The 17,794-nt window shown below is 46.3% G+C and overlaps 1 protein-coding gene and 1 long non-coding RNA gene across 2 annotated transcripts in view; one reads left to right on the top strand and one right to left on the bottom strand.

Moving 5' to 3' along the window:
* PLCL1 (phospholipase C like 1 (inactive)) overlaps positions 1-8,840 on the top strand; it is a 179,314-nt gene extending 170,474 nt beyond the window's left edge. The window contains exon 6 of the mRNA XM_063162440.1: positions 6,927-8,840. Coding sequence (XP_063018510.1) covers positions 6,927-7,109 — 183 coding nt within the window. The 3' untranslated portion in view covers positions 7,110-8,840. The remainder of the gene's footprint in view (positions 1-6,926) is intronic.
* The window catches only part of LOC134421461 (uncharacterized), a 73,647-nt gene that overhangs the window by 38,396 nt on the left and 17,457 nt on the right, over positions 1-17,794 (bottom strand). The gene's annotated exons all lie outside the window — the stretch shown is intronic.

The following is a 17,794-nucleotide window of genomic DNA, read 5'->3' as shown; positions in this document are numbered from 1 at the left end:
CAGATGGTGTTCCCTCTTCCCAACCATTTATGTCATGCCATGTGCTTTGAGTTGATTGCTTGGCTGTGCAATGAACTGTCACCAGCCTCCTAGAAAACTAACCAGGCTCATGCAGAACAGCTCTGGAAATCCCTCTAGGTCATCCTCCCCAATGCAGACCTTTGGGGTGAGATGCAAATGGCAAATTAAATCAGAGTAAAAGTTTTGGGTTTTGCATGGGATGGCCTGATACTGAGCAACTGTCAGATTGGTCTGGTTTGGGAGTTTAAATAAAAGTAACTAAAATCAGATGGAACTGGTTTTCAGGTAGCCTGAATATTGTTTTTAACACACCCCATTTACATGGTTAGCATCAGGCCCCATCCCTGGGTCAGACTGCCCACCTGCAGTCCCATATCCCCTGGGTGTGTGCAGCCCATGCTGTGTAATGGCATCCGAGCCACACGTGAGGTGAACGTTTGGTCTGTGTTACAAACTAGGGCCATTCTAATTTCTGCTTCCTTTGCTGATTATCTATTTATTTATTTATTCATTTATTAATTCTATTTATTGTCATGTATTTATTAATTGTTATTAACTTCCTCTGTGTCCCTTTGCTGTGGTAGCTGAACACCTAGAGAGATCTTGTCTCAAAGGGGACCAGGCTGATCCGCTGGATCCTGCTGGGTCTTAGGGCAAGCCATTGCTGAATGGTGCCATAATCCAAGATTCCTGCCCATTTTCCCTTGAACTACTAAAAGACCTTTCTGCTTTTATATGGGACCAAATTGTTTCAGAGTTGCCTTGTGAATTTTCCCAGCCCCCTGGAGTAATGCTGGTGTTGTCCTCTCTCCCTTACAGCTGGCTGCACTGAAAAAGAGACTGTGCCTTGTAAATGGTACTGGCAGAGATGGCTGCTCCTTAGCTCTTGTCCCAGCAGTTGTCCTTAGGTTAGGTGCCTGCTGGCAGGAGGCTGCTGGGATGTGTCACCTTGGGGCTGAGTGTCTTGGTGAGGCAGTGAGTGCCCTCAAGGCCTTGAGTGCTTCTTGCAGGTGTGGTTTTGTCTTTGAAACTAGTGCAAATATCAGGTGCAAATGGGATTTTTTCCCCTGAGTAAGGAGTAAGCCAGTTGGGATGTACAGAGCAGCCAGGGTTGGTTCTGTGCTTTCTGGTGCTTTTCCCAGGAGAAGGAGCTTGGGTTCCTACCCTGTGCAATAACAGGCAGGAAAGCCTGGAGCCAGCATCCATATGGCTGATTCATGAAGTAAATGGAGAAAAGGTAATATGAGGAATAATTTGGGTTAGATGGAGAATTAGTAGGAGATAGTTCCTGTTAACTATCCATCTCCTCCTCTCTGTCATCATCCTCAGCCTTGTTCTCCTAGGTGTCCCAGCTGCTGGCTACACTGCATTGAGCAGCTCAGCCCTAGAGCTCTGACCTTGGTGCTTGGCACAACCTTAGATAATTTCATTTGGTTTTCTTTGTGTAACCTTGTGTCAGAACTGCACACAATAATCTATTCCACAGCAGTTACGCTTTGCTGCTCTTGCTTACAGAGATTTAGCACTTTATATGTAATGGGGACTGCCTTTCCCTAGGTGGATGTTTTCTTTTCCATACATCTCAGATCTGTTCTCTGTGTGATATAATTGATTCCCAGTTGTTTCCTTCTTGCAAATTTTTGCTAGACCCTACTTTGGGAAATGGGAGAGAAGGTCTCTGGTTGTCAGTAACATGCTGATATACCAAAATGAAATGCTCAGTTTGATGTCTGAAATCACCAGCACATCCTGCAAAATGTGATGACTCAGGCCCCAGCGAGCATTCGGTCTGATCACCTGATTTATTCAGTGTCAAAGTTGTTGCTGCTTTCAGCCAGGTAGAAATAAGCTCTTGCATTTGGTTTAAAATGGGTAAGTGAGCAGATGTGTCCAAAACCCAGACTTTAAATGATACACCAGTAGCACAAAGAATGCCATTTAAGTGCCATCTTTTATATTTGTGACCTTTTTATTTTCCTGTTAGGAAGTGAATTTCTGCTGTGCAAGGGTTTAAAGATAAATTGGCAAGTTACATTTGGACTCTGCTTTTTCTGTGGTGTAACTCATTTTTGCAATCTTTTATTTTCAGCGTGTGAGAAGTGATTATAGCTTTGTGTCTAATCTTTGTGTACAGTAATTTTTCATGCCAGGATGTGCATTATGATCTCTGTCACAGACAATAAAGCAAAGCTGTTGACAAACTCTCTGCAGTAATAATGAAAAGGGTGGGTTTTTACAGTCTGCACTGATTCAGCAACACTATGTTTTTGGAGTAGTCTGTTCTGAAATGTGAATGTATCATAATCAAATTCAAATCAATTGTTCCCACATTTAGCTTTGAAGGATGCATGGAAAAATATCTGCTTTTTGTAATAAGTTTAACATAACAGTCTGATCTTTTCATTAATGATTTCCTACCCAAGATTACATTTCAAAGCCATATGCACTCATTTAATTGTGTGCCTCCTTATTAATATTAAATGCAATTAGTCCTACTATGACACTTTGAAAATGCACCCCTTGCAGTAAATGCTGCCTCCACACTGAGTATCCCAATGTGAGAGCAGCTCTCCAGCATTTGGAGTCCCTTGGCACAGATTGTCAATGCTGTTGCTGTGCCTGTGTTGCCTCTGAAATGTGGAGTGGCTGTTTCATTTGACTGTGTCTGGCTTTTTCAGCCACCCGCTGGCATCCACTGGCATCCTCTGGAGATTTTACTTGGTGATTAAATAGTAATGAAAGAGCTTGACTCTTTGAGAATAAGTTAAAAAATAACAGTAATATCACGAGCATGATGTGGGATGGGTGTTAAAGCCTCTGTTATTTGTTTGTATTTACTCAGCCCTTGAGGATTGGAGAGAAAAGCTCCCATAATGTGCTGTCAGAGAATGTGTCTGCTCAGGAGATAAGCTGCTGTCTGCTTTAGCAAGCAGCAGATTAGAAAATGGCTTTCACAGCTACTGCCTCAGCCTCCCTGTAAACACAGCCAGTTTGGAATGCCAAGAAAGCCCCAATGCACAGTGTGGGATTTTCTGCTTCACCAGGAGCAGTGCAAGGTGCTCGTGTGGGCACCTGGCAGTGCAGTTCACTCCTGCATGGGCCCACTCTTGCCCTTCAGGGTGCTCCTGTGGCCCCTGGTGCTGCTGTGGGAGCTGCCAGTGCCAAACTGGGGTCCCTGGTGCTGGGGGTGCCACAGCCTGGCCTCTGTGTTGCAGGTGTTTCCTAGAAATCACAGAAACAGTCATTATTAGTGTACATGCCCATATATTTATATTTTCGTAGACATATACATGCAATGTGTATAAATAAATAATATTGTGAAGTTGAACACAAAGTGGTGCCACTGACCAATCTCAGCTTTCATTTCCCCAGCCCCAGAGTGAGTTGCTGTTGTATTTAGAGCTGTCATCTTGACTCAAAAACTTTGGTATTTGATTTGAAAAAAAACCAACTGAACCTACAACTACATGGAATTTGTCCCATCTGTAGCCATTGCCAGTGTCTGTCTAGAGCTACTTGTGCTTCTTAAAGCCTTTCATGGCTTGTCACAAGAACTGAACAATATTTAAAACCATGTCAGATGATGGGTTTTCTAAGCAATATAAACTTGTTAAGGTAAAGACTTAGAATCTTGCAGTTGCTTGACAAGCTGCATTATTTGTCCTGTAATGTTAATTTGTGCTGAGGCTCTGCAGTTAGGTGTAGTTAGGTGTGTGAAACCTGACTTTTAATGTTCCCAAGGCTAAATGAAAATGGCCCCTTGATCAGTTTTTGTTAGAATACTTGATTAGTCTCTTCTGGCTTAATTCACTCTCCTGCCAAAGTTTAAACTTTCTCATGAGTTTTTATTTTCAGAAAGGCTGATGATACCAGTAGCAGAAGGGAGATAGATGGATAGATGCTGAGGTGGACTGTCATGGTCTCTCCTTGTCTGAAAGAGAGGCTTTGTTTGTAAGTGTGAGCAGGATGGTTCTGTGCACAGAGATGCTCACAGACTGGTCTGTGAAGGTTGTTTCAATGCAATCATGCTTGTAAAGTTTACTCTAGCTTCTATCCAGTATTTAGTTTGTTAAGGTGTTGACACAATTTTGCTGACATTCTTCTTAAGTGGATTATGCTCACAGCCAGTTTTCAAAGCAAACAGATGGCTCTTCAAACGGAGCATTGCACACAGATTTTTTTTTTTAATGTGTCTCTAGAATTATGACAGCTCTGTCAGAGAGGGCTACTTTGTCATTAATTTTCTCATGACAGATGATTCAAAATAATTTTTGCTTCTTCGTATTGCTCAAAGGAACCAGCTGTTTAAAAATAAAAAGCGCAAGGAGACTAAGACAAATCAATTGGTCTGTACATGAATAGAATTGCACTATTTTGATAAGTCCACTTCTGTTTTTAGATCACTGTAAAATAAGAATGTCTTCAAAATATTGGAAGTATGCTCAGGCATGTGTTTCTTCTTGGAACCCAAAGACATGTTGTGCATTGCCTCAGACAAAATCTGTAATCTGAACTGCCTGTTTACTCAAATGTGAAATCAGAATATGTATAAGGGACAGTGGGTGGCTTGGCTCTTTCACGTGGGGTGTGAAGTCCCTTGGCTTCTGCAGACTTCAGGTGAGAGTCTTGGCAGGGCAGACTCGGGCTGCTGTCCCCAGGCAGTGCATCTAATCCCAAATAGTGTCTGTCCACGTGTGTCCCAGTCCCTGGACAAACACAGTTTGTGGGCCACCCTGAGGAACATTTCCAAGCTTTGACCTCACCCTGCAAAGGGGTTGCTTCTTGCAGTGAGAGGATTTTTCTGTGCTTGGACATGTACACACAGTGCCAGGTTTTGGTTTGGAGAGGTTAAGGCTGCAAAGCATGGTCACACTGATTTTTCCCTGTTTGATGGTGAAGCCTTTAGTGTCCTTGGTCCTGTGTGCATAAGAAGTAGTAGCCAGGGGTATTTCATCCTAAACCCAAACTATTTAAAACTGCATTTGTGCAGTTTGAAGAGATGGAAGATGTATTGAGGAGATAGATTGAGAACCCATTCTGGTAACATTATCATGTTGTTAACGATAGGTGCTTTGTTCATTTGTTGGTGTTGTCTCTGTCACTACACACTGCCACTATTCCTGTGCCATTTGCAGACAGGGAGGGGACACCAAGGTGGGCTGGGTGCGCCAGGCAGCCCTGGGCTCTTGAATTCCTGCCTACTGTCTTTAACCATAAGCAAAACCTCTGACACAGAAGTAAGTTCAGAGCTATGAAAAATATCTGCTGCATAATTTATTCTTGTTTTGTTTTTTCACATTGTGCCTGCTGACTGGATCCCAAGCTCTTTGTCTGTGTATTCCCAGATCTGTCATGCTGCTGAGACACAAATCCCTTCAAAAGAGCTTCACAGCAAATAGCACAGAGCTGCTCACACAGTCCCAGTGCTTTTTGTTATTCTCACACTGAGTTGTATTCCCAGCATCTGGATGGTGATTTGCATCGTTCAGCAGGGACAAATTTGTGACACCAGGAGATGAGGCAATCGTGTTCTCAGGCACAGGCTGCCATCCCTGGATGACGTGGTGTCCCACGTGGTGTTTACCAGTGCTGCAGCCTTGCAAGCCACCATTGTTCCTTGGTTGTGAACATTGTGTGCAGGGGTTCAGACCCTGTGAGCCCAGTGCCAGGCACTGGCAAAAAGGGAACTGTGCTCATCACTGTAGGATAAATCCTTCCTTTTGGCTCTGGGGAAAGGGAGAGCAGAGATGCTCCTGCTGCTGGAAGGTGTCACACTGTGACTCATCCAACCCATCTGATTGGTTTGGAGAACCCAAGGAGGGGAAGTGATCTGTCACCCCTCCAGTAGCCCAAGGTGCTGCTGAAGTGTCTCTTGTGTCCTGTGAGGCCACCAAAGTACCTGTGATTTGCAGGTGGTCAGGCTGGGTGGCGGGGATCTGAGTGTGACATTTCAGTCAGTGGAGGAATTCCTCATGAGTGTAACCAGCTGCAGCATGTGCTGTACTGCAAGCTGTGCTTGGGGTGACATTAGGAGAAGAGGAGCTCAAGTTCTTACTGATACTGAGTTTTAATAACCAGATGCATCTCCTGGCTTTTATTTATTTGTATCCTGTAGCTCCAGAACCTTGTTGCTTCACAGCACTTGAGATATCAATATTGCATAAATATTCATTTTGCCATTTCTGAACCCCAACTCCTTAATACAAATTTCATGTAACACAGTTTTCCTGATTGTTACAAATTGGATTGATCTCCTGTTAGTCACCTCACGTTTACAGGCTCTGAGAAGATACAGAAGCAGGGTGTTCATTCCCACTTGCCTTCTTGAAGGTCCCAAACAAAATGGTTCAGAAGGCTTCACTGGAATGCTGTGGGATGATGTGTTTCATATGGGCACAACTTTGCCTGCCCTGCTCAAGGAGGGCCCCAGGCTGGGTGTCAAGTCCAGGTGGAAGGAGGGGTGGGTTATCAAGGTCTCTCAGCTCCTGAGGGGCCCCTGGCTGGGAACACGCAGCCAATTGCCATGGGGGATGTGATGCCAGTGAGCAGTGGCCTGGGGAGAGGGGTGCCATGTGCCATCACTGCCCTGGCAGGACCTTGCTGTTGACTGTGGAAGAGGAAATGCCTTCTCCTGCAGCCTCCTTCTGTTCAGGGTGAAATTACCTCCCAAGGCTGGTGGCATGCAGGTGGGAGGAGTCTGGTGCCCATCCCACCCTCTCCCGTGCTGGCTGCTGCCTTCCTCACTGCGCTGGCACCGAGCTGCACGAGGGGCTTCAGTCCCATTTCCAGGGGCCAGAGATGGTTTGAGGTGGGACCTGTAGGGACACAGGAGCAGTACTGCTGCTTTTGGTCCTGAGCGATGTGTGCAATCCCTGACTCTCTCCTGCATGTCTGTGCATCCCCAGGGCCAAGGAGATCTCCTGAAGAACGCCAAGAACGAAGCCCTGGAGAACATGAAGCAGATCCAGCTGGCGTGCCTGTCGTGTGGACTGAGCAAAGCTGGAAGCGGGCAGGCAGATGCCAAGGCAAAGCGGGGCCTGGAGGCAATACAGGAGAAGGATACTGGAGATGAGAATGGGAGGCTGTGAGAGAGGGAGAGCTGCCACATTTGTCACAGATTTCAATAAGTCTAAACTATTTTTTTAAAGCATTTAAAAATTCACGCAGGAGTGCCCTCTACAGGGTGTGATAGTATTAAAATCCTCACAATGTCAGTATTTTAATGCAGTTAATTTATCCAAGTTAAACTCTGGTAGTGAGATTTCTAATGAAGCCAAGCTGTCTGTATGCAAGTGCGTGTGTGTGTGCGCACATGCAAATCCTGTAGACACCCTTCCATGCATTGCATTAGCCATTTGCTAATCTGTTCCTTTGTCATCTTTGCCTAGGCTTATTCATTCTGAAGATCAAAACAAATTGAGAGCACTTGTATCAGTTTTGGGCTTTCCTTTACTCTCCAGCTTTTATCATTTTACTTATAGGTTATATTACTGTTACACTGTTCAAACAAACAGACAAACCACAACAAATTTCACTGACAGCTGTTTTTGTGAGGACAAAGCTGGTGGTTTGCTGCAGACCCTGAAGGTGATTTTTAGTGAACAATTACAGCCAAGTAAACAGGATATGAAATGATCAGAGTTGCTAAGTAGATTAGCAGTAGATTTGAGGTGTATTTTTTGCTGAATTTAGCAAACTGCTCTTCAGGATACACCCAGACAACACATACTAACGTAAGAACTAGCTAATTTAGTTTATTTCAGCAAAACATTGCTACCTTGTAGATCTGCAAGACAGCTACAGTCTTTGCTGATAGGCATTAACTTGGGTAGTAATGACCATAGCTAGTCAGCCCTGTAATTATGGGGAGAGCTGTGAATACCCTTTGGTGGTCATGAATGCTGAAGGTGACCTTCAGGCTGTTCTGGAACAGCCAGTGGTGCCAGTATTAAAAGGAAGGTTTTCCAGATTTCACAAAATGTGAGCTTTAGTGCAAGATGTGTGAGAGGTCAGGCCTTGCTTGCCACCTTCTGAGTAGATGTTGGAGCCAGCTGGATGAAGCAAGCAGGCTCTGGCCTAATGTTTTTGTGGTTGAAATCATGCTGTGCTAGAGATTTAAAAGCAGGGCTGAAGAACTGCTACAGGTGTAGTGTAGAGAAATAGCTTGGGGAAAAACAGGGTGCCAGCATTTTTGTGCAGCAGTTACAAATATCCTACGACATGTCATGTGTTTGGGGAAGTTCTGAGAATTGGCTGCCTCTTTGTGCTGCTGTGGAAAGGAGACACAGAATGTCCCGGAGCATCCTTGTCACTCCTGATGTCCGGCCCACGTGTGCTCACAACATTCATTTCAATTGTTTAAATACTGTGCTTGAGTGGAATATTTGTGTTATCTTTAACAGGACTAAGTGTTTTATGGTTATAAAAAGACTATATTTATTTAAAGCATTGCTTTTATTTTTAAAAGCTACTTTTTAAATTAATTTGATTAACAAATATGCTAATTTTCTGAACTTAACAAAAAGTAATTGCTGAAAGTTTGATCATTGGAAAATCTTATATAGCTATTGTGTTAAGTTATTTTTGACTTCTTAATAACACTATTATGTTCATGTTGCACATTACTGAGAGAGTAAAGCTATGAAACAACTTTGACCCATGATTTTGCAGTGATTTTACATGAACCTGGATAAAGGTGGGTTAGAGTGGGTAAGTTGCTTCAGAGAAGGTCCTGCTCTAACAGCAGCTGTGTTATGGCAAAGGTTATAACTCAGGTGCCTTAAATACCATTTCAGTAAAATTTGCAGTCCTTGTTCAGATCCAGCCTTAAATGCTGTGTTTATCTCTCCATTGGATTATGAGTGTGCATTCAGACTTCGCTGAGGTCTGGAGAAGTGTTTTTTGTGTTTCGGGCAAGGCATAAAGCCCACATCAATGGTGTAAGTGTACATGTTCATGTTTTGCCATCTTGGGTTATGTTTGTACAAAAACAACACTTGGCCTTCACTGCTTACAGTTAGGGATGATGGGAACTGTTACCCCAGCATCATCAGCTGCAAAGGATCAGCCTTTGGAAAGCATCCCTCTCAGAAGGGAGAGGTTGCTTCAGGCAGGGTGAGTGGCTGGCCTCTTGGTGCTTCATTTAAATCTAGAAATATCTTGATTTTCTCAAAGGGCTGTCCTAATGTGTCTACAGGAACTGCTGGCAAAATACCTTCTCTATGTTAGGAACAAATGAACGTGAAATTACAGAGAGAAGGGCTTCTTTCTGTGCTCACATGTAGAGGGGGTACTACATGGCTCTCACTCTGGATCATTAGGAGAACCCAAAGTGGCTGGATGGAAGTCCCATAGCATGCACACACACCTTTCATACCATGTTTAGCATTCATGTCATGTCCTGTGCCAAGGTCACACATTCTGTGCCAAGATACAGGAGCAGAGAATTTGGGGCACCCTGGATTGCCCTAGGCACTTGGGACTGTTCATGGTGCTGGCACCCAGAACCCCACAGCTGGAGCAGCTCCACCCTTCCTCCTGCACCAAGAGAGGGGCTGGCAGCAAAAGCTCATCTCACTTCCTCTGAGCTCCTTTGAAATCGCTGGGAATGGAAGGGAATGATAAAGTGCCAGTTGGTGTAATAAAAATTCAGCCTTGAGGGCAAACACATGGAAAAATCATATCCAGCATCAGCAACAAACACACAGAGGGGACTGAGTGCCTGGCCTTTTTGGGAAGTGTTTCATGGCATGCCTGGCTTCTTGCAGTGGAACAACAGCCTTCTCTGGGCCCTGTGCTGGTTTGATTTGCCTGATGTCCCACGTGAATGGGTGGGTATTATCTGTATCACCTCTGTGGGAGTTATGTCAGGAAGGTGCTGCAGGCATTTGCAGGTGTTTACAGTGTAATTGAACAGCTGGAAATCAGAGAAGCTCTCAGGGACTGGTGTGGGGAGCTGTCTGTCAGAAGGGAGCACAGGAATGAATCTACCTGAGTTGACTCTGCCACTGAGCCCTCCATCTTTACAGTATTTGTTTTCTCTGTCATTCTCTCAACTGTAAGATAAGACTGATGATGTTTTCCTTCCCAGGCACAGATTAATTACACATTTCTGGAAAACCTTTGAGTTTGTTCTTGCTCTCAGGAGGACAACCAGGCACTGTGACACTAGTGTCTGCCAAATCCTTCCCCTGCTGGTGAGCACTGGTGAGGCAGCAGGTGTGGGAAGGGCTGAGCCACCACACAGTCACCACTCCCAGGGGCCTCGGTTCCTCCAGGGATCAGGGATGTCTTGTCCATGTGCTTGTGTGTCTGACCCCACCAAACTGCACCTTGGTCAAGTGTGGCAGAGGGGCAGCCACCTCTCAGGTGTTGAATTCCTGCATGTTTCCCAAGCAGGGATGGGGCAGGCAGCTCAGAGAGGTCCCAGCATGGGGCACAGTGTGACCTGCACGTGTGAGGGGACACTGGGGCCATGAGAAAAAGATGGATGCAGAGGTTTCACTTGGATTTTGCTGCTTACATACATGCATGAAGGAATCCAGCCATGAAGTGGTGGAAGAAGCTGAATTAGTCCAGCTGTTCACAGGCCTGATTAGTCTTAAATCAGCAAGAATAGTTTTTACCAAATTTCATGTGCTGACATGACCAGCAGGACTTGACCCTTTCCTGAATTTGGCATGACTTAAAGCACCATGCTGTTCCACTGCTTTCTGTATCATTTTTCATGTATTTAGTTCCCTGTTTTTAAAGGGATAATGCAGCTTTCCAGTGCAAAGAAGGTGAAAGTTTTGTTCCTCTTTCTGAGATTCATCTCCCAAAGTGGATTATCAGATAATTGCATGCATAGAGAGCGCTTTCCTTTAGGATATACCATCTCTCCCATCTCTCTGTTCAGTCTAAAACATCAGGTCATAGCCTTCTTGGCATCAGTCCCACTCCTGCAGGGTTAGACAGCAGCCTCAGGCAGGGGACTGACTCAGGAAGCTTCACAAAAAAAGGTGAGGGGGTCACAGGAGCAGTGTCTGCAGGTCTCCAGCACTTGCTGTGGGGCTGAGCATGGTGGCCCTGGCTCATCTCTCAGCAGCAGTAGGTGAAGTACACATTCTATAAACCAGGATTTGGTTCTTTTTGGCCCCTCTCCCTGCCCTAGGGAGGCATGAAAGTCCATCATTACCATAACATGGTGCCAGTGAAGCTGTCTCCAGATTGGCACACCAAGCAAAGGGCAGCTGGGGAGTCCCACCACCTGCTGGGAGGTGTTTCACAGGTCCAAAGCCTGAGTGTTCTTTGACACTCTTCTGGCACAGTCCTGGCAGGTTGCCTTTGCACAGTCTCAGGCAAGTCCCTGAAAAAATGTTTCCTTTTTGAAGTGATGTTGAGGGCTTTGTGAGTTCAGTAACCAAGATGTGACTGACCCAGCCAGAAATGTGATGCAAGTTCTGTCTCACCAGCTGTTTCTCTGCAACAGAGAGTACTGTGTGAACATGGCCTTGATCAAGCAGGTCATGTTTTAAATGAGGATGTTACACTCTTCCTGATTATTTGAAACACTTTATGAATAAATTGCTTTTGCAGAAAATACTCATGGAGTAGTTCCAAGAAAACACGCGGACAACAAATTCTCAGCAGACAAATCTTAAGCAGAAGACAGTGTTGTGTTTGACAGCTGTTTGCTGTGCACAGTCCACACCACCCTCCTCTGGGAACTGGAAGAAAAATGAATGATTCCAAAGGCAAGTTTGAGTTATTGATGATGTTAGAAGTTTTTTCCCCTGTTAAGTTTCACAGCAGAGACTCATTCATTTAGAAAGACATGAATATAGTAGAATTGGGAAGCAAATGTGAGGCCAAAAGTGTGCTTGGAGAGGAGGTGGCATGTTGAGTGTGGGGCTGTGCATGGGGGAGCACTGGGTGAGAGCCCAGGAGGAGCCATCAGGCCCCTGCAGTGGCAGCAAAGGGCTGCTTGGCCAGGGAGCAGGCTGGTAACCAGTGGGGTTGGTTTGCACCAGCAGAAGGTGCTACAGGAATTTGTCCCATCCCTGACCTGTGGTTTACTGAGGTGGGAGAAGGAGGATTAATCTGGCTTGTCTGGAAGCACGTATGGAGGCTAGAGATGAATTATTTGTGTGCTTCCTCAGATAGTGTCTGGTGAACAGGCTACTCATAAAGCAATTAAAAACAAGATAGAAGTTATGGACAGCAGGAGCTGCTGTGATTATTTATGGTGCTGATGGATGGAGAGGGGAGCTTTGCAGTTGCAGCATGAGTGTGCCCATTGTGGGGGAGAAGCTGCTGCTGCTGCCTCCTGCCCCTGGCAAACAGGGCAGAGTAGGGGCTGCTGCTGTGCTGCATTGCTGGGTCCTTCCAAGGTGGAAGGTGAGTGTGCTGAGGGGCAGAAACAAAGCACTGAAGAGCATACCGGTATTGGCAAAGCCATTGCTTGCTGGTGTGGATGTACTCTGCCTTCAGGATTCGCCAGCCCTGACTCTGCTGTGCTTTGCTGGTTTGCAGCAGCCTTCCTGCACAAGGTGTTTGCAAAGCCAGGGCAGCACAACTAGAGCTGAGCTGTGCCACCAACTCCCCTTTGGACATCTGGTTTGCTCCTTTTCTGTGTGCTCCTTGATGGACTCCAGTTTTTATGGAATCTGAGCAGCAAGAAGGAAATGCTTTTGGGCCAGGCTGGTGGGCACCCAGTCAGTGATCACAGGGACCCTTCTCTGGGATGTGTGGGCTGCCCTGGGCAGGTGGCAGCTCCCTCAGAGATTGCCTGGTGCAGCTGTTTTTAGGAGCCTCAGATGAACCACAGCAAAGCCAAGCTGTAATTTCTCCTGCTGATGCTGTAACTACTTTTTGCTGGTATCTTGTCTTTAAGTAACTGGTTATCCACACAAACTGCTCTGCTGATTCCTAGTGAGACCCATCCCAGCTTCCCACTGCCTTGCCAAGGCAAGCAGTGTGTTGTCCCAACTCCTGAGGGAGAAGGGGGCAGCGCTGTTTCAGGACTGCTGTTAGACTGTGGTGTAGAAACAGAGTTACTCTGGGGGATTTGATGCACTGGCCATGAAAACCATGTAGAGGTGAACACCCACAGGCAGCTGATGGTGTGGCAGGGCACCTTTGTCTGATCAGCTAAAACATTTTGGAAGGAATAGAGTATGGCATTGAAATGTCATCAGAGTAAACCAAAAATGCTGACTCCATGAGACTGGCTCAGGTTTGCAAACTGTTTGAGGTTGGCTTGGACTTGCTTTGAGCACATGGCCCTTAGGGCAAGCAGAAGATGGTCCTGTATTTCTGGAAAGCCTGCTGTGGTATTTAGGGTCTGAGCAGAGGCAGGATGTGTGAAAGTGACTGCCTGCAATCCAGGCTCCAGGAGTTGGCAAACCCAGGTGTCTTCTTAAGTTATTGATTCTAACTTGATATCTCTTAGCAAGGTGATTGCAATTAACCAGTAGCTGTGAGTCAGTTGGAATTGCCCCCTCCAGGTCTCAAAGAGATACGTGAAAACTGACATCATGGTTTGTCTCATTCTGTGCATGGAGGCTGCTGGCTGGGATTTTTTTTTTTTTTTGTTAATGCTTAAAGGTCATAATTGCCATCAAATAAGCACAAATATCCACAGGAAAAAAACGTTTCTACTGGACATCAAATTAAGGGTAGATGAAAGTCCCCAGTGTGGAGTCAGATGAGAGCATTAATGAAGACAGAAGGATATCAGTTTTGATTTCTCTCATTATTTTTGTGAATCTGGATGTGAAAATTGACTGAATAGTATTTATTAATGATGTGTATGGGAAGGAGGCTTAGGCCTGGTGAGGAATTTTTATGGGGTAAAATAAAGCTGTACACCATAGGGCCTTTGGATCCCAGCTGTCCAGCAAGGAAAATACAGCTCATGTAGTCTCCCAAATTCCTAAGGGAACAGGTAGCTCTAAGCCCTGCCCTTTTTTCTGGTAGGTGAACAGAGCACAGACAATTCTCTGAGCCACATCCTGGAGAGGCTCAGCTGCATCCCTGTGTGGTACCTTCCAACCACTGAGAGCTCCTCAGGAGGGGCCCAAGGGGCTCCTGCTCAGAGAAACTGCACAAACAGCAGCATCTCAGCACCATGGGGAGAGCAGGGGTTCTCCTGAGCACTGCCTGGAGCAGCAGTTCTGGGCATGGGCTGCTGGCCTTGTGCAGGGCAGGTTTTCCTGGGCAGCTGAACCCTCTATTTTCAGTGAAATAGGTAACTTTAGGCAGCCATTTGTCCCACCTGGTTTAACTGTGCAGTTATCCCAACATGACTGTTTTATGCCATGTCTTACAAGTATTTATAGTGGAAATCTTTTAAGGGAAACCAAACTTTAATCTGCATAAAAGAGAGCTGGCTGTGACAGCTTGCCACAAGGTGTACACTTGTACAAGGTCTCGTGATGTATCTCTATGGTCATTTGTCAGGTTCTTTGAAGAAGAAAATGCAGGGAAGCTGGTGGGGATTCAGGTTACCCTGCAGACATAGGGACAGATGTTTGCATGTGGCTGCTGTTTGCAAAGAACAGTTTTGTCATAATAAATGATTGAATCATGCAATGAATTTGCACATCTGCAAAACCAAAGGACAGGGAGAAGGGGTGGCTTTCAGTCCCACAGCCCTTGTGCTCACTGCCCCAGGTACTGGGGCCTGAGGTGGACTGTGGCTCTGCCATGGGGGGAGCAGCTGAGAGAAACCCCTGTAACAAATGCCAAATACTCCTGTCCCAAGCAGGAGTCACAGAGAAAGTGACAGAGAGGAAATGGAGGCCTGCCAGGAAGCTGGAGTGCCACATCTTGTTTTGTGTGGCACTAACATTGCAGCCTGGCCTGATGGGAACATGACAATAATCTGCAAGGTACTGCAGTAGGAACAGGGACAGTTTCCTGAAATTAGGGAGGTCAGCACTGGGGATCCTGTGGGGTCTCTGCTTTCCCACATAACATGTTTCAGCCCCCACAGTGAGGCAAATTAACCTTTTCCCTTTTCCCTGGCAATGCTTTTCTAGCATATCATGAATCCTCTATTTCCTACTTCACTGAAAACAGTTGCACCTTCTCCTGGGAAAGGGAAATTGATTGTAAGGAGTTCAAAGAACAAAAGCTGAGCAGGTGGCTTTCTAGATTATACAGTTTTCTTGGCAAGAGCTACTTCTCTGAGCAATGTGCCTGCCTGCAACAGAGAAACACCAAGAGCACTCTAATTCCCTGGGACAGGAGCAGCAGCAGCTGGAGAGTGAAGGCTCTGCAGAGTGAAGCTGAAAGGATGAATCTGTTTAACTGCACATCCCATTAAAACCAGCGGCTGGACGGAAAATTGCCTCTAACGGCATCCAGAAGGGCTGAGACGTCAGACAGGGATTTGGGGCGGTTGCCTGTGTGATTCTGTCTGCCAGAGAGACTCAGTGTGGAGCACAGCCCCGCCAGAGCTCCTGCCAAGGCAGGGTCAGCCCTGGAGCAGGGGCAGAGAGGGCACTGGGGCCTGGCACGTGCCCGGCTCAGCACTGGGGGGATGCACGGGCACAGGAGGATGCCAGAGCGGGGTGAGCAACCCCTGAGCTCGCACTGCACTTCAGCAAGTGAATGTCATCTTGGAAAAGGCGCCTCAGCCCTGTGAGGTCCCTGCTGAGAGCCTGGTTTGTGCCAGATGGCAGTGGAATAGGCCATAAAAGCTCTGTTTCTGTAGTGCCCATTCAAGGAAGGGAGAGTTTTGTCCTCTTTTCCTGGAAGAGCTCCTGTGAGACTCCTGGACTCCTGTGCCTGGGACTGTCATTATTTTACTGTTTACTATTTTAACAGTATTGCACCCTGCCATGTTTCTGCTTCCTGCCTCCATCAGCTGGGACAGCTTGTGCTCCCTGGACACACGAGGGACATGGAGACGGCGCAGAGTTTGGCTGATGGGGACCTGAGGTCAGTGGCAGAGCAGGGAACCAAACTTCTCCCCAGGAATGCAGAGCAGCTCTTTGCCTTTCCCATGCAGCCCTGTCCTCTGTGAGCTTCCAAGTCCAAGATAAAGCTTTAACTGCAGGGTTAAGCTTTTCTTTAAGACAGATGACGGAGAGATGATGAGGGATAAAGGTAATTAATGACATCAGTCTGTCTTTCAAATACAGGTTGTTTTGTGAGTGATTGGACAGAAACTTCTGAAAGCAGAATTTAAGCAAGCATAAGATTAGTAAGGATTTCTGCCTGGTAGCCTAAATCTAATGTCTTTTACTTAATAATCCTTCTTTCAGGTCAATGAATCTTCTTTTAAGAAGGAAAAAATATAGGTTATACAAGAGAGTTCAAGAGTTTCACTTATCATGTGAAAGGGATTTAGAGCTGTTTCCAGCATCTAAACTGCTTCCACCATTTAAGGGAACCTATGCTGTCATCTCAAAGGAAGCCACAGAGACATCTCCTCTTATGCTGTGCTGATGCACATTATGAGGCTTGCCCAAAAATGCTTCAGTTACAGAATTGTCCTGGTCCCTTCGTACAGTGGTATCTGAGCTCATCCTTTGGGACAAGATCACATACTTTTTTTTCCTCAGAGATTGTTCTGTGTGGACACCCCAGTCTGCACAGGCTGCAGGTCAGCAAACTCTGTGTGACTACTCTTTGCTGCAGTGGAACTGCCCGTGTATCACAATGATGGTGGGAGTTTTGTGCTGAAGGGCAGCACAAAAGACCAAAGGTTTCCTGCAGCTGAAGCACATTCCCACTGTGGGTGGGACATCCCTGTAAAGGGCTCTGCACTGGCAGGGGTGTGCTGAGAGCTGAGGGCTACATGTGTGAGGTGTCTTGTGTGAACCTGTGGGAGGATGGCAAATGGCCTTCATGACTGTGCTCCACTTTCCAGTGGAGGAGGTGAGCCAGAGTTGGGTGTCCTGTGTACCCTCACTTCATGGAAAAGTGGCTTCTTTGACTGTAGATGAACTGACAGAAGACAAGCTTTGTTCTTTTGAAGTGCAGTAGCAGCTCCCATTGGTTTAATGGATGGCTACAGCTGAGCAATGGAAAACTGGCAGCAAGGTGAGAGAATAGGGCAGTTAACTGAACTAAAGAAATTCCAGCCTGTGAGACTGTGTTTTGTCAGTACAGTCCCTCATGCTTTGGTTGAGCTGTATGGCAGTGAGCTTTCCCAGCTCATCCCCAAGGCAGAAATTGTAGGGAATAAAATAAAAGGAAATAAAGATAGTGTAGAAAGTAATCTCACCCCTAAGGAGTTGCAGCTGGGCCAATTATCAAACATTAGGAACAGGCCTGACTTTACCAGGCCACAGCTGCAAGCAATGAGAAGCAGAGTGCTATAAAAGAGTGGGGTGGCTGGGTGAGAGGGGAGCTGGAGTCAGTTGGCTGCTTTGTGAAGAAGGAGGAGTCAGTGCTCTGAGAGCTGCCCGTGAGAAACACCAAGAAGGTATGGAACTTTTACTGTTGGAGATAACAGTATGGAACCCCTGCAATGAGATGCCAACAAGAGATGATGTCAGTCTCCACTGGGCAGTCAGCTGGGGCACTGCTGCCCTGGGTGGCCGTGTGAGCACTGCAGGGTATTGCAGTTAGTCCCCAGCAGTAAGTGTGGTGATGTGCTTCCATCACCCAAGGCTTGCCAGAAGGAAAAGAGGAGCACAGAGGTGCTGGCTGGTGGTCAGGGCTCTCTCATTCACCCCCACCATCCTCCCTGTTCCCAACCTCTGGAGGAGCTGAGGACACCCTGCCAAGCCTGTCCATCATTGAAGGGTAGCATCTCTCCCTCACAAAAACACAGCCA

This window comes from Melospiza melodia, chromosome 8, assembly GCF_035770615.1.
Source record: "Melospiza melodia melodia isolate bMelMel2 chromosome 8, bMelMel2.pri, whole genome shotgun sequence".
Classification (NCBI taxonomy): Eukaryota; Metazoa; Chordata; class Aves; order Passeriformes; family Passerellidae; genus Melospiza; species Melospiza melodia.
The sequence above is the reverse complement of the archived record's forward strand: the minus strand, read 5'-3'. Positions and strand labels throughout refer to the sequence as shown.